Here is a 17,127-nt window from a genome sequence, read left to right as displayed (position 1 = left end):
TCTAAATCTCATTTGTGAGAAGTTTTAAGTTCTTGACGTTTTCAGTGATATTTGACTGAGTTATTTTACTCAGTAAAAGAATAGTTTTGTCATCTTTGATCATAAGTGTTAATACTTTTGCAAATGACTATTAAGGATAACAACGTCAAGGTTATTTTTAAAATTTCTAGAGGATTTCGATCTTGTATTTGATATTATTACACCATATATATGAGGATTCTTAATATGGATGGTGTAGTATGTAAACAAACAAGATCCTTAGGCCCGGTAAAGAGTGTGATTATTCATACTCTTTTCCATATTACTTTAGTACTAAGTTCTTAAGATTGCAACTATCTTTGGATAAAGTTCTAACAATAACATTGACTATTTAATGATAGTGTAAATTATACATATCTAGTATGTCTAACTAATTAAGGTTGAGGTTTAAAAGCCATAAGGTTAAAAGTTGGTCTTAAGGAATGTCAATGACTATTTTGTTGGATAGTACTTAAGGTTTAAGGGTAATAAGGTAATGATTCCACAATCAAGTTATTTAAGACGGAAATTGTGGGGTTCGTTGAGGATATTGAGTTCGAGTTGGAGAAAAGGTAATTGAAATTGTTAAGTCTCCTTATATAGGATCAAGATCAATTCGGTAGAACAAACTCAAATATCTCAAAAACCAATTCATTAAAAGATCCACTTATAAGGATTAATGTAATTATAGATAATTACATTGTTTTTCTATATGGTTAAAAGGGAATAACAATGTAATGACGGACTAACAAGTTGTAGTAAGAGTTAGATAATGGAAGGTTAAAAGGTGATCCAGTCACCATCTAGCAAACCATTGAAGGTCCTAACTCATATAGGTGGATTTGATGTCGTAAAGAAATTAAGTCATTTGATGGACGATGATATTTGGACATTGTTCCATTACCTAAAGTTGTGAAATATATTGGTTTCAAACATTTATTTGTTACCAAGAAGGGTTCAGAAGGTAATGTGACAGTTAGACTCATCTTGTCGGTGACTATAAGGATATTTTACATATTCGGTTTTTCAATTATAGTGGATGAATGTTATAGATATTCTTCTCAATAGTGACATTGATGAAAATATTCAGTGCAGTAATTAAAACTTTGATTCAATATATTCAAAGTAGATTTTCTGCAATAAGGGAATTCATCCAATAAAGCTCAAGTAAGGTTTTCCGTCATAAAGATTACAAATCTGCCTTGCTGACATCTTATATTGATATTAGATGAATGTGGTAGATGATTGCAAATACTCAAGATTCAGTGGGAGCAAGTAAATATTTTTTTAGTTAATACCCTTTCAGTAAAGGAGATAAATTAGTCTCAAATGCCCTAAGGAAAATATTCAGAAAAATTCATTAATGCTTAAATTCATGTGTCTCAGGAAAGATTTAATGTGTTTAAGTATTATGGTATATATTTAGCTTGTATGCGTTTGGATATTGCGTACATTCTAAAGTTTGTTGGACAGATATTAAGGCAACACGGATTAGGATCTTGGATCCACTAAGGGCAACCAAATATATTGTTGGTCATTTATATTTGGAACAAAACATTATTTATAGGAGATCGATTCAGGTTGAGATCATTTGGTATTTCGACTCCTAGTTGGTTATGAACATTTGTCATGAGGCTGCAAATTCAGTACGGTATTGAAAGACCATTTAAGTTATTTTGCGACAAATGTACAATTGTAAAGTTTCTAATAACAATATAAGTGACGTATTGTTAATGAAACAATTCAGAGTGAAAAGGTGTCAATTATACATGTTGATAGAAACTCCATTTTGCGGATCCGCTTACTAAAGAATTACCACCCACGGTCTTTCTTGAGCTTATTGCTCAAATGAGTGTTTCAGTTTTAAGGAACTTCAGTTTAAGTCGAGTTTGTCATGTTAGACACATTAAAGTTTACGATTATTAAGTTCTGCAGAAATAAGGATTTCGGTTCTCGGTTTCACTCTGTGTTATTTTGGTTGATCTCACTAAGATGGACCAGTTGGAAATATGCATATTTGGATCACATTAGGATGCTATTTTCATGCTGCACTCCCATATTCGATTCATGTCGTTGGTTATATTAACATATGTGACCATTGAGGTTCATGTTATGACAAACTGTAGCAAAGGCCGCTTTGATCCTATGTTAGTATGATTGATGGACCGAGTTGCATAAGACGGTTGGAATGTTGATAGCACTGTTCAGCGCGTAAGGTTATAAAATGAATACAATTTTTCAGGTGTCACACACTATCTGTATTTGACCCAAATGGGAGATTGTAAGAATATTGGGTCCAATACTATTTATGTGGACACACTATTATACAGATTGTATTTGTTTGCTGTCGTTTAAGTTTAGCCCAATATAGTGATCCATCTGGATAATATAATACGGGCATATTAACTACGTCTTATAAAGTATGGGCCGGATATCTTAATTGTGTAGATACCCATTAGGTTACTAATGCATGATGGGCGCATTAGATTAAGGAGACTATATATAAGTCACCTGGGTTATGGTCCCTGGTAGTACACAATAACCTAATCTCCCCGCATCCCATCAGTAGAGAGATCCCTATTGGTATGTGTGTCTACTAGAAGACCTAATCCGAAGACCGTTCCTTCAGGCGGTTCATCCCAACCTTTCGTCATGTAATCAGGTACGCTTCCGCTCTATAGTTTATACCGAGTAATTTAGTATGAAGTTTATGGTCTCAATTCGGATTAATTCTAACACTAGCCACTACCCACGGTCAGAGTCTAGTCGAGCACAAAGGGTCAGATTACTCACACACTCACGGGTTGCAACAAACACCAATGCAAACACCCACCTTTCGAATTCTCGGCCAACACTACGCAAACCACCACCTTTGACCACCCATGGTGGTCGACTCATCACCCAGGAACCACCCTACCAACCCCAGGTCAAGGCGTGCACACTAAAGGGTCCAAAACCCGTGTTCAACGTGTAACTTCTAACCCATAACCACCCTTTGAAAACCCTAATAACAACCCCTTCCCGCCGGTCAACGGTGGTCAATGGTAGGTTCGGGTCACTCCCTGGTGATCCACGGTCATGGTGACGGTCTTAGTTCGTCATACGGTGGTCTAGTTTACGAGTTATTGTAATTATAAGATGCATACATTATATTGTAAGACGGTTGTATAAACTTACCTTGAGACGATAATTATGCGGAATATAATTCCCTTATTTCTTGTCCAGATCTCCCTTTCTCTCTTTATGTATAATATTATTATGTCAATAATACTTTAGGATAGGTCTAGCCTTGCTTATATAGTAGTAAGGTAGATACGAATTAGGAAATTTCTAGGAAATACCTATATTATTATTATTGTTATTATTATTATTGTAATTATTGTTGTTATTGTTATTATTGTTGTTATTATTATTGTTGTTGTTGTTATTATTACTTTTCACGAGTCAAACTCTTTTATCACGTGTAAGTCAACCTCTCGGTCAATATTACCCGACTCATCTATTATTTTATTAATAATTATCTTCTTATTTGTAATGATTAATATAAATGCCTTTTAATTAATTATTCGAATTACATAAATTATTATCATAAATCATTATTAAATTACGGGGTATTGTAATAATTGGTCAGGAATGATGGTGGTGGCAGGTGGGCGATGTATGATGGTGAAAGGGAGAGGAGATTGGATGGGAAAAGGGGGAGATGGGTAATTGAGAGGAAACAAATGACTGGAATTGAGAGGGGTGATACGGTTAAAGGCGTACTGTAATGAGTAAAATATGTAATGTGAAAAGAAACACTTTATTTTAGTATATCTTCTCTTTTCATCCATTAAAACTTTATTCTTATGAAACTATACAAGTATTGAATCACTAGTTTAGATCCCGCGTAATGAATTCGCGATATTTATAAAGTTTCTATTTTTGTATTACTTAAACATGCTAAATTAATAACTCATTAATTTTTCATATTTCACGTCATTCTATTTTGGTATGAGGAAAAAAAAATTGAACAGTAAAATTATTCAAGAAAATTTAATAAATTGAACTGTAAAATAATAGTGATATCTCATTAATTTCATCATTTTTCCCGTTATTTTATTTTGTTTCGAGAAAATAAAATTAAAACTGAAAATTAATCCAAGAGAATTGAGCAATGTGCTAAAATGTATTTTTTTTTTTAAATGTATTTTTTAATACCACAAAGTTAATGATTCAAATTTATAAATTCTCTTAATTTTTTTTGTCCTGAAAGTAATAAATTCGATTTATACTTTTGTTTATACATGGTATGAGTCAAGTCATTCTCAAATAATAGTATCAATAAAAGATTTAATAGTTTATAGTTTGCCCTTATTTATATTTTAATTAAAATATTTAGTTTAGTTTTTAGTGAAAATTATATAATTTGATTAAAAGATTAATTTTAAGGAAATGAATTATATAATGAAATAGTACATTATATTTATTGATTTCCTTATTTAATGAATACAATTAAATTATCAATAGTTTTCTTATTTAAAAAGATATTTTTTAGAGGGAAAATGTGTGAGTTCACCTATTCTTTTAGTAGATAGGGGATTATAAGATTTAATCCACCGTTTATAAAAATGGAGGTCCATTTTTTTGAGGAAATGAAGAAAATCTAGACCGCCTTAAAGTTTGTGATTTTCTAATAATAAGAAGTTTGTGCGGAATCGAAGAGAGCTCTAGTCTAATTATTCTGGACTAATGAGGCCCGCACATGTTTATCTTTCTTGTATTTTTACACACTTACTGAAATTTTACATTTATTTATCCCAATTTTGTATTGTTCATGCATATATTTTTGTTTCAATGTTTTATATATTTAATCAAACTTAAAATTCCCATTTTAGCTATTTGACCGCATTAGTCAAATTCACTAGACGAACACTTAAACTTTGAACTGACTGAGTTAAATAAGAGAATCAATTCATAGTTTCTGCTATCAACTCACTCGTTTGGTTACCCTTTTCGGTTTTACTCTTTCACATACATTTTTTTCATAATGTTTCCAAACACTACCCTCGCTCAACTAAAAACCTTGATTTTATTTTTCTCTTTCTCCTAAAACCTAATTAAATTTCACTCAAATTCTTCAAATTATGGATCTTAATTCCTTCAAATTATGGATCTTAATTCATGTATCGAACAAGTATTATTTCGATTTGTCGAAAATTTACATTAATTTGTTACTCCTGTATTACACGAAATTGTATTGGGCATAAAAACCGAATTTGCCGAAGATGTAGTGCAGTGCGGCATTACCAAAGTTGGTTTTACATAGTCCTTGTCAATTTTATATTTCAATCAAGTTATCTTTCAGGACTAAATTGTCTTTGTTATAAAATATGTATAGTGGATGACCATTATACCCTTACATCCCCAACCATTGTATCTATTCCCAACCATTGTAACATTTCATCTCCTTATCCTTTAGGAACCATCGTTACCTTTCATCAAAAGGTCTCTTTGTATTCTCTATATATATGCACATGTACATGGAATAATATAATATAACAATGCTCACTTTCTCTTATATTGTTCTCCCTCTTTATATTATCTTCTCTTATCAAATTAGAATTATAACACGTTATCAGCACGATTCTCTATTCAAGATTGATAACAAATTTGGGAGAACCATCAAATTTAGGTTTGTTGCAAACTTATATTTATTCAACTTTGATTTCGATTCATACTTAACAATTCTACCAAATTAATTTGTAAGTATTTCTATCTATACTAAACTTATATTATTATGATTATGATACATTTTTTTTTGTATGCATTCACTTGTATATTTGAATTCATTTGTTCACATAATCATTTCATGCACATAATCATAATGTTTAAACGTAGTTAAACATTTTATATTCCATAGTAGATGTGCGAGGTATATATATTTTTCTTATGCATGAGTCAATATTTTATTGCCCCAAGATTGTTGATGATCGAATGCTTAGCAGCACTATGTGATTGTTTATTTGTTTGGAGAATATTAGAACCTCTATATACTTGGCATGTGTGAATTATAACGTATACGGTATTTTAAGATCATGTCTCAGTGATATTATTCATTTGCATCTTTGAATCTATATTCAAAAATGTTAGTAATTTGGCAATCTTTGATTAATTTTTTTCGGTTTTCGGTATAATTATTAATGATATTTATAAATTTGCAAGTTAATTCATATATGGGATCATGTTAGTTTTTCGCATTAACATTGTTAATTCATTGAGGGGTTTTTATTTGTTCAACGACAATTTGGGTTTTGATAATAAATATTGGTCACTATTTCCCAATCTTTAATTATTTTATAAATTCCTCCGATTTTTATTGGTACATTATTCTTATATATCTTTACTAATGACTTGTTATATTGACCAAATCATTTTGTCCATTTGGTTCATATGTTAAATTATAATGCGGTTTGTGTAAGTAAATTAGCATCGGCTTTCACATGATTCCATCGCTGCGACATATTTATCCTCTTCTTTGCTAATTGTGTTCATGGAACATATTGCATTTGTTTGATAAAGGGTTTTAATCATTAATCATGAGAATTAATTATGTGACTTGCAGTATGTTATATTAGTAACAACATGATTTCATTCGTAAAATTTTATGTGAGGCGCCTCCTTGGTATCCGTGGAAATTATGACTCCACATTTTGATAACGTTATATGAATTTTGTTTAATTGTAAGTGGCCAAAACTTCACATGTAAATGGTAGTGGCCAAAAGTTCACGACTGTGATTGTATGAACTATATTTGAGTTTAAAATGGCTAAAGCGGTCTTTATTAAAGAAATTTTTTTTTTTCGGAATTGATTTCGTGTTCGCCTATGTTCGCCTTTAGTTGAACAAATTAATGAAATCTGATTGAAAAGTCATAAATCATGTTCAACTAAATCTAATCCATTCCCAATAGTAAATGTGATATCTCATAAAGACTCTACCTGAAGTATAGATAGAAGATGTGGCTTAAGAATGAGCCTAATTAATGATGCGGCCTTAATTGAGCCTAATATTATGGCCTTTGGTGAGCCAAATAAGAAAGCCTTAATTGAGCCTAATGATGCGACATTTATTGAGCTAATTTCGTCCACCATTTAAAGAAAATATCTCATGAAAAGTCATGTGAGACTCATATATGCTAGAAGTTCGGTATGAGAAATACTATGTACGAGTTAAAATTTGAAATTCATACGATGACCTAAAATTCATGGAATTTACAAATATTCAAACTATGACCAGAAGTTCATTGTGTTTATAGATATATATTGAAATTGTGACCTGAAGTTCATAGTGTGTACAAATTTTTCACTTTTCATGTAATTAATATATTTTGAGCAATATTAACTCGGGATTATACATGGATATTTGCAAAATATGAGATACTCATAAAACTTGAAAATCATATCAAATCAATTCAAAATCTTTCCTTGTAACGAATGAGATATAATGTTTTGAGGATGAAATTATTTTATCTTTCATAAAAATAATTTAGTCCTGTAGACGTATTATATATGGTAAAAGTGGCTTAAAACAGTATTTGTGAAATCTTGTTTCACATGTGGCTCGACAAACTAATGAGATAATATAGTCGTAAGCCTTGTCCTATTGGTTACCATCATTATTCCTTGAAGTGAATATGAAATTGCACGCATAATAGATTTGATTGGACGAAATATACCAACAACGACAGTGGTTACGTCTAAGCATGTAGATATTTTCATGAGCTATGTGTTCATTTGAAAACACTGCTTTTTCCCACCAGAAGTGGATATTACTTCACTCTTGGAATAAAAGTGATAATTTGATCAACTTATGATATATTATAAAGTAATTGGCTGAATAATACAATTAATTTGAAAGTTGTTGAATATTGCATCACCCCTGAAGGGAATAATTGATTCGTAAGTTGGATTATAATCAATTTACATGAATGTGTATGTCATCATTATATGTTGATGATTATAATTGTTGATCTTATGATAAAATTATATATCAAAAAATACTTAAAGAGTAATATAGTCATGTTCCCTGAAGGAATATTGATGAGTCTTCCCTACATATATGAGACACTTGTTGTATCCTATGTCACATCATTTATCTGGCCAGATATGAAATTTTTAATTTGAGTTTATATGATGCGAATATTGCTAACTTGATGATTAGCATGAGAAATTATAGCAACTTAAAATGCGGCGTGTGATAAGTGAAGTTTTCGAAACACGACCAATGCTTATGAAAGATTGACACGGATTCTGGGCAAACCGATAAAGTCGACATGAAATGGTTAAATGTGACAATTGAGACCATTCGGGTTCATATTATACCGTTTTTCATAAACCTAGAGTTTATCATAAAGAAAAGATAAGTGCTGAAATTCTCTCGTGTAGAAATTTTATTAAAGGCAACCCACTGCACTGAGATTGAGTATATGCGATGTTGGAGATCTAAACACTACTCGGAGTTGAATAAAGAACTTAAATGCTCATGTATGGATTGATGTTATATTCAAGTGGCTTATAGCTACATATTGAATTTTCTGAGTAGTTTTCGTGATTAAAAATCACATTTTGATTATTATATGTAATCGGTGATCTCCTCAGTTGGGCATTGTGATTCAGCATATATAAAATCCAACCAACTGCATTATATGTTACTCCCCGAAATATTTTGTTATTGTACAAAAATGCCCATGTAAAATCTCATCGGTGATATGAGAAATTGATGTCTAAGGTGGTTATGATAATTTTTTGACTATATATTGGTTATAGTTTTTACCATCTTAAGGGGAGAAAAGTGAGTTAAAAGCTGGTAAAAACAAATATGGAATGATCCCTTACTAAACTAGAAGTTCAAATAATGTTATACATCAAATTCACTGAGTAAAGGTTTTGAATTTGATATAACAATATATATATATATATATATATATATATATATATATATATATATATATATATATATATATATATATATATATATATATATATATATATATATATATATATATATATATATATATATATATATATATATTACAGATTGATACATATACACGAAGTGTAATTCAATAAAATTCAAGATGAATTGACGGTTCCACTATGAAAATGAAATAGATGATAAATAGCAAGATGAAGCAGTTGGTATGAAATAAGAATGCTATATTTGGAGTGTTCCCGAAGTGACACAGATATCTGAATGATAATAGATGGCCTAGATAAATATAATGGTACCAAATATATATTGATTCGATATCATTGAACAAAGATCTGATATTATCAAAAGATGATAAATTATATCGATATATTTATGGAACCTATATATATTTGCGCGCGATATCTTATGGACTCGTAATGGGGATCTTCTACTTAAGCCCATTTTAATTGTCGACATATAATCATTTATTAAATGAGCTCATGGACATGAAGTCCATACATTTACCTGAAGTCAATATATGTTATGAATCTTGGAAAATAAACTGTACAGTTGCATTATTGAGTCATCACCATGTGCATTTAGAGATAAGTACATTATTTGTATATCAGATTTTATATATATCCATCATTGCATTATTTTATAAATATTATTTAAAAAATAGGTTTCATGTCATATGAATGCATGTACATATTTCATAATATTGTTTTAACTTGTTATATTATTAAAAGGAGAAATGTTATCTTATAAGACACTCCAACGAGGATAACTCCCTGTAGGAACCTCTTATAAACGATCATCAAATGATGATGATGCTTGATCAATTGAGTTTTGATAACTCTTGGTTATAAATATAAACCTCTACCATACGATTGAAAGATTATCGTGATTAGTTCCAAAAGGGAATATTCAAAATACTAAAGAGTTTATTTGAATAAATTGTGTTGTCTTAACCTGTAGTTGAGCATATGGAAATTCATATATGAATGAATTTCAGTAGCGAAAATCTATAATAAGGATGTCAATCCATACAGTAATAAGATTTGGCAAGAAAGATCGATGATTTTTTAAAGATGAATTTTTAATCAGATTGATTCTTCTGAAGAGAATGAATTCAGAAATGATAGATGCACTCTTTTTCCCTTCGACTAGGTTTTTTATCCCAATGGGTTTTTCCTAGCAAGGTTTTTAACGAGGTAGCACTATAAGCGCATTAATACGCTATAGCCATGATGATCATCATGATTGTTAAGGTGACAATTGATACGTTTAGACATGCATATAATGTTATGTCATCCATTGAGAAGAATTAAAATTATTTTCTCTCAAAATTGCGGTGGTATTTTTTGAAATGAAAATCAAAGAGTTATCAAGAAATGATGACCATATCCAGATTATGAGTTCCGAAGAAATATGATACTGAAACTATCAAGGATTTCTATTGATTGAAGATAACAAGTTTATTATCAACCACGATGGGTTCTATTTCAACGATCGAGAAATTACGTCAAAGTATGGATTATTTCATGATATATCAAGTTGTTTAATCATCAGGGGGAGTTAATACGCGTTGTACTCTTTTTCCTTATCCATGGTTTTGTCCCACTGGGTTTTCCAATGAAAGGTTTTAATGAGGCAGCTTGTTATGCGTGTTAGGAGAATATTGTCATCGTGAGACATTGTATTTTTTTAGGTAATGGTCATCCAAGGGGGAGTGTTATAAAATATGTATAGTGGATGACCATTATACCCTTACATCCCCAACCATTGTATCTATTCCCAACCATTGTAACATTTGATCTCCTTATCCTTTAGGAACCATCGTTACCTTTCATCAAAAGGTCTCTTTATATTCTCTATATATATGCACATGTACATGGAATAATATAATATAACAATGCTCACTTTCTCTTATATTGTTCTCCCTCTTTATATTATCTTCTCTTATCAAATTAGAATTATAACAGTCTTGTCATTTTTTTCAATTAATTAATGATTTTTTTCATACATAGGAAAACATGAATTGACTGGGGATGGGTCGCCGGCAAAAGGAATTGTTGGTGGTGGTCGGGGGATGGAGATGGTGGCGGTGGTGGGAAAGGGACGATTGTTTTTATTTTTATTTTATTACTCCTTATGATTGATAATATAGAATGAGAGGTGAGGGATGAGAGAAAATTGAAAATGAAGGGGTACGAAGGTAATTTGTGTATGTAAAAGAGTAAAATGCGTATGTGAAAAAGCAACACTCATCCTTTTTTATTGTTCTTAAATATATTATAGAGTAAATTATCAATTACACCTACCCTTAATCCCCTTTTTTACATTTATTCCCATGTCAAATATTTTTTTTTAAATTACACCCAAATTAATAGCTCAAGTTATATTTTGCACTCAACAGCATTTTCAGGCGAAAAAAATTATGAAGTGACGATTTTGCCCCCGTGTCTATTACTTGAGTTACTTTCCCTATTTAATCTCTTAAACCTAATTTTCTCCAAATATTTTCCTCAAACATTTCTCCCTAAAAATTCCCCCAAATCTCCGTCATAATCGTAACTTGAATTATTGAGCTCCTATATTTGAAAGATTGTTCATCCATCCCAAAATTTATGAAGTTCTCCTTCTTACTCTTTTTTCGTATTTGTTTGTAACTTATATTCAAAAGATAAAAATCAAAAAGGCAACCTAATTAGTATAAGGAATATAATATTACTATTATACTCCCTCCGTACCATACCAAAGGTAACACTTACTATAAACGGACGTACCACACCAAAGGTAACATTCCTTATTTGGCCCACAACATTACTAAATTATCCTTATAACCATTTGATATTTACACAAAATGTCATTACATACCCCACCTACCAACCCACAATTAAACACCCAATTACATACCCCACCTATTTATTCCCTCTTTGCCCTTACTTTTTCCATTTTTTCTTAAATACTCCAATTTTCCCTACGTTACCTTTGGTGTGGTACGGAGGGAGTAGTATAATTCACAATATGGCAATATTGTGATTGTCTAAGATTATAGTAGTCCTAGTTTTCTATATTGTGTCTTTATGATATATTCTAGTTAGATTGAGTTTCCAATTATTATCGTCTTGTAATTGCTATATAAGCAACCCTTTGTCATCAATAATATTCAAGTCAATCAATTCATTCAATTATTATTCTCTACAATTAGTAAAAGCCTTAACAAAATTAAATAAAAACCTTAAATTGAACACGGTCAAGTATCTTCGTTCCTCTCATTAAAGAGAAGGATACTCCTCTTTTTAAGAATCTGAAATCTTCTTTAGTCTTGGCTTTCCTTCTCGGATTGAAAGCTTGGGTTTTGTAAAGTAGCCGCCCAAACTCATCCTATATTTGAAAGATATGAATGCTAACTTCAATAAAGAATAAGAGAGGAGAGGATTCAAAAGTGGGCATAGAATTAGGATGAGGAACGTAATGAATGAAATTAAATTGGGGGAGATGAGAAAGAAGAAGAAAGAAGAGAATGAATGAGGAGAAAGAACAAATAGAAGGAGGAAGGGCAAAATCGTCATAAAATTGGTGTTTTAACCCAAAAAATTTGAATTTTGACGGAAATATGGCCTGAAACTGATTTTGGGTGCAAAATATAACCCGAGCTATTAATTTGGATGTAATTTAAAAAAAAATTGATGATATAGGAGTAAATATAAAAAAAGTGAATTAAGCGTGGATACAATTGATAATTTACTCTATATTATATTACATGTTGGAAAAAAAAGTGAAAAATACAAACAAAAAAGGAGCAAAAGAGTATCCTTCAACTAGTTTTAAACCCGTGCAAAAAATGCACGGATCGTAATAACAGATGTTATTATTGATACATGATCATATAAATGAGTGTTATTAAATGTGCAATGCCGTAACATTATAAATAAGTCCATAATTCAAGATTTGACGTAATATAATTTCATAATTTCAGTAACGGTCTTCATTCTGATGACATAATACGGTTTTTCATCATTAACATAATTAACCAACATATAACGTACGTATAATTAAAGAAAAAACAGTTTTCATCTACGACAATGGTTTTCATCATTAATGTAATTAAAATAATCGATTCAATCTATCAGTCGCTGCTTCGAACCACTATCACGAGGATATCACCCTGGTTGGGGCTCGGGGACATTGCACGTAAGTTGTATATGTGAGTAGTATTTTTTTCAAAATGTGATTTTCCAAAGCATGAGAATCTAATATCTCCCTGGCTCACTAACACCGTCACCTCCATCATCTCTCCAACTCCCCTCAAATATTAAATAAAAATGAAAATTCGTCCACTCTCAATTTCATCTTATACCCTCATTCTCACTTGGAGGCCTCTTTCTATTCCCTTCAAATTCCGATTGAAAAATCTCTCACATCAAATCTGCCCTCAAAATTTACTTCACACCTCATATAACGACATTTGCAATCAATTATCGAAATTATATGTATGAAACAAAAAGATCGATCTTTATGTATTTCCGACTATTGATTTCTTTAAAATTGATTTCTTTTTCTTCAATGCAGTATTGTTATTTTTTTTTACAGTAATTCACTGTTTTTCCTTTTTTTTTGTTTTTTTCACTATTCTTCAGTTATTATGAATAATTATGATGTCTTTCAGACCTTTTTAAAAAAGTTATTTAAATATTGTTGTCTTTAATTATTTCTGTTTTTTAAGTATTTTTCAATATGTTCATCTCATTCAAATTTAAAGGATTTGACTTTTAACATTAAAGCTAATTAAAGTGAATAATCGGAAGAACTTCTTGTAAGTATGATACGAAACTTATATTTCCTCTCTTTATATTTCTTTGCATTTATTTTAAAGTTTATATTTTTTTCGATTTGGAACGGGAACTTTTTCAAATCTACTTGTATTATACTGGTTATGTTATATTAGGTTCTTTTTATATTTGCTTTCATTTATTTGAAAGTTTATATATTTTCGATTTAAAAAAAAAAAACTCTCTTACGGAGTAATCTATTTTCTACGATTTTTTTTTATCTACCTCTACTATATTGTTTATGTACGAAAATTTAAAAAAATGACATATCAATATATTTTGTTGTTAAAATGTTAATAAATAATATACTCTGTATTTGTGATGTTGGAATATAATAGTTATACTGATTTTTTTTATTTACACAATGAATTTAACTACGTACTCATTCCGGATGATTAATCAATATGCATTGTTCACATTTTATTTGTTCAGGTTAGAAGTAGGAGGACGATTATTTGAAAATTTTATTAATTTTTCGTAATTGTAATTTATTAATGTGTAATTGTATAATGTATGATTTTGTGTAAATGTAATCTTAAATAAATAAAATTAAGATGGTAAAGAAAAGTGTAATTAATTATGTAGAGATCATGGCGGTCCCCACGTTAGAAAAAAAAAAGAAAAAAGAAAATTTGTAACAGCCAATAGGATTCCTTTAAAAAACTCATCTTTTATACTATGTAGATTCTTTAGGCCATACTTGTGAGTCAATTGTGTCATGACTCATGATCACCAAAAACTCGTCTCGTTTTTCGTCCTTTGGTCAAGATTAGTTTATGGCGTACAAAGCACTCTATTCATATAATCTATACAATACAGTTAAAAGCTAGTTAAGACATTAAATTTTATTCCACATGTAACAAAATTTAATATTTCACCTTATAAATTCATTGTTTTTAATATGAAAAACTTAATACAGAGTAGTTTGGTTGTTTCATCTTTTCATCTTAATGATCCATAAAAGTTGATATTAATAATTATATTACCTAGCATTAAAATCTTCATATTGTGTCTAAAAGAAAGTAATATAAAAAAAAATAGAGTTAAAAAAAATATAAAGCAATAGATAGATGACAAAAAAATATTTGGAAGTTCGTACACATTTCATTCGCTTTATTTCATGAATGTAGCCTTCAGTTTTTTAAGTAATGATTTTGTAGTTTGATGACTTTAATTGTAGTTCTATTTTTATTGTTCTTTATATTGATTATGTTTGTAAGGATATTTATATTTAACAACGATATTTTTGGTTAACAAACATTTCTAAATATGTCATTTTTGGTATCCAAAAAAGAAAAATAAATAAACGAATCACAATAAAGACAAGTGTTCACATTTAGACTCATTATAGTCATATCAAATTATTTACAATTAAGGTGTTTTCTACATGGAAAATTTACAAACACGATTTTTGACATACTGTTGGTCTTAACTAAAACACAATTTTCTCACATGACGTAAAAAAATAACATTAAACATATATAATCCCGTAAATTTCTTGAGTAACAAAACTAGTTAGTGATATTATTATCCTAATTTAATTGTTCCCAAAAAAAAAAAAAAAAAAAAAAAAAAAAAAAAAAAAAAAAAAAAAAAAAAAACTCTTTAAATAATGACCCATATATCACCCCAACAATTCTGGAATTCCCAGCTTTACTTCCCAAAAACTCACCACACAAACCATTTCCTCCCTTCACTGTCCACCAAACGAAAGTTGATCATTTCTACAAATATAGTAACCAATTATTAACACTATTTTCACCTTTTCTTATGCAACACCACACATTTCTTACAAATTTATTATTTCTTCTAACCTCATGATCCTTCTTCAAACTCTTCATTTTAATTCTCCCCTCACAGTCGGATCTCACGGTGAGATCCGCCTGTGAGTGGGCGGGTTTAGTTGTTTTACGCTATCTATCTATCGTACAAGGAAAATAAATAAAAAAAACAAAAAAACAAGGCTGCTACTCGATCAGCTCACGAAATCACGACCGAAGTCCATTCATCATGACGCGAAGCCAGATTATCATCCGACCTGTTGGGTCGTCAGTATACAGGAGGCAATATTTCATCGATTCGTCCCCATCATCTTCACGGGGACGAATTGCAGAGGTTGCAGGAGGCACCGCGGCAGAATGTGCCGCGGTGTGGTGCTGCGGCCCCTGTACACTGGTCAACCTGCTAGTACTCGCAGTGTACAAACTTCCTGCAGGTATCTGCAGGAAGACACTGCGAAAGCACAAGAGGCGGCGGATGATTAAAAAAGGTTTGTTACCTTTAACATCATCCGCCCCCTCTAGTCAGCGCGGGTTGTGCGAGTGTAGCTGGGACGCAGACGAATTCCATTTGGAACTCGGGTCGGTCCCAGAAGGACAAGAGGTGGCCTATGTTGTGATGGGAGGGAATAAGATGGATAAGGACATAATGGAGCTAGAGAAGGAAATGTGGAACAAGTTTCACACAACTGGGTTTTGGAGAAGTACTTCTCAGAGAGAACAGTGATTGAGTTAATTTAATTTAATTTATTACCTACCTTGGGAAAATGACTGTTTAAATTTAAATTTACTGCACTTGTATGTGTTGTTAATGTTTGAGCAAGTTGGAATGAATAATGGGGTGGTGTATGTTATTAGTTGATTAGTGACCCTTATTTTAAAGGGTATAATGTAAATTAAATGAGGGAGTGTGTGTTTGTCATTGGTGAAAATGGACATGTAAAAAGTACATATGTGGTGTTTTGTGGTGAAAAACAAATGCAAGGTTTCCCTCATGGTTTTCACTTTTCAGGTTGTTTTCTTATCTTTTGCCGTATTATAATTCTCTCTTGCATTTTGTATGTTACCTAGATTGTAACATTGTGTTGTACTCTAGTATTTCTTACTAGCTCTGTTCCCTATTATTTTGTTTACTGTTAGTCTTGCTTGTGACGGGCTAATCTCGTCACAATCTTATGACCTCTCACAAAAAGGGAGAAGGGATAAGGCGGGGCACCCCCATGTGCTTCCCACTCACTTCTCAATGGGTATTTTGTGAGAGAAAACGGTATCCGTCACAAACTTGTGACGGATACCGCCGTCATAAATGAGAATTTGTGTTTTGTTTATGTATCTTGTCTATGAAATTGGAAGAGCTACTATGGATGATTGCCTAGACAAAAATTCTACCGTCCTCCCGGAGGACGGTACTCCTCACACACAAACACAATCCACCCAATTGGAATATTATAATGATTTGTGTGTGGGGAGTACCGTCCTCCGAGAGGACGGTAGAATTACTCTTGCCTAGATATTCATCATCAAATTAAGTTGGAGAAATA

The 17,127-nt window shown here is 31.1% G+C and overlaps 1 protein-coding gene across 1 annotated transcript; it reads left to right on the top strand.

The window, feature by feature from the left end:
- The first annotated feature begins 15,818 nt into the window (after positions 1-15,818).
- LOC141648971 (uncharacterized) lies at positions 15,819-16,313 on the top strand. The gene has a single exon (XM_074457678.1). The coding sequence runs from the start codon at positions 15,819-15,821 to the stop codon at positions 16,311-16,313; it is 495 nt and encodes a 164-aa protein (XP_074313779.1).
- The last annotated feature ends 814 nt before the right edge of the window (positions 16,314-17,127 follow it).

Source organism: Silene latifolia, chromosome 1 (assembly GCF_048544455.1).
Source record: "Silene latifolia isolate original U9 population chromosome 1, ASM4854445v1, whole genome shotgun sequence".
NCBI lineage: Eukaryota > Viridiplantae > Streptophyta > Magnoliopsida > Caryophyllales > Caryophyllaceae > Silene > Silene latifolia.
The sequence above is the reverse complement of the archived record's forward strand: the minus strand, read 5'-3'. Positions and strand labels throughout refer to the sequence as shown.

What these genes read in the sequence shown, in the direction of transcription:
- LOC141648971 (XM_074457678.1), top strand. Translation starts at nt 15,819, where the DNA reads ATGACGCGAAGCCAGATTATCATCCGACCTGTTGGGTCGTCAGTATAC.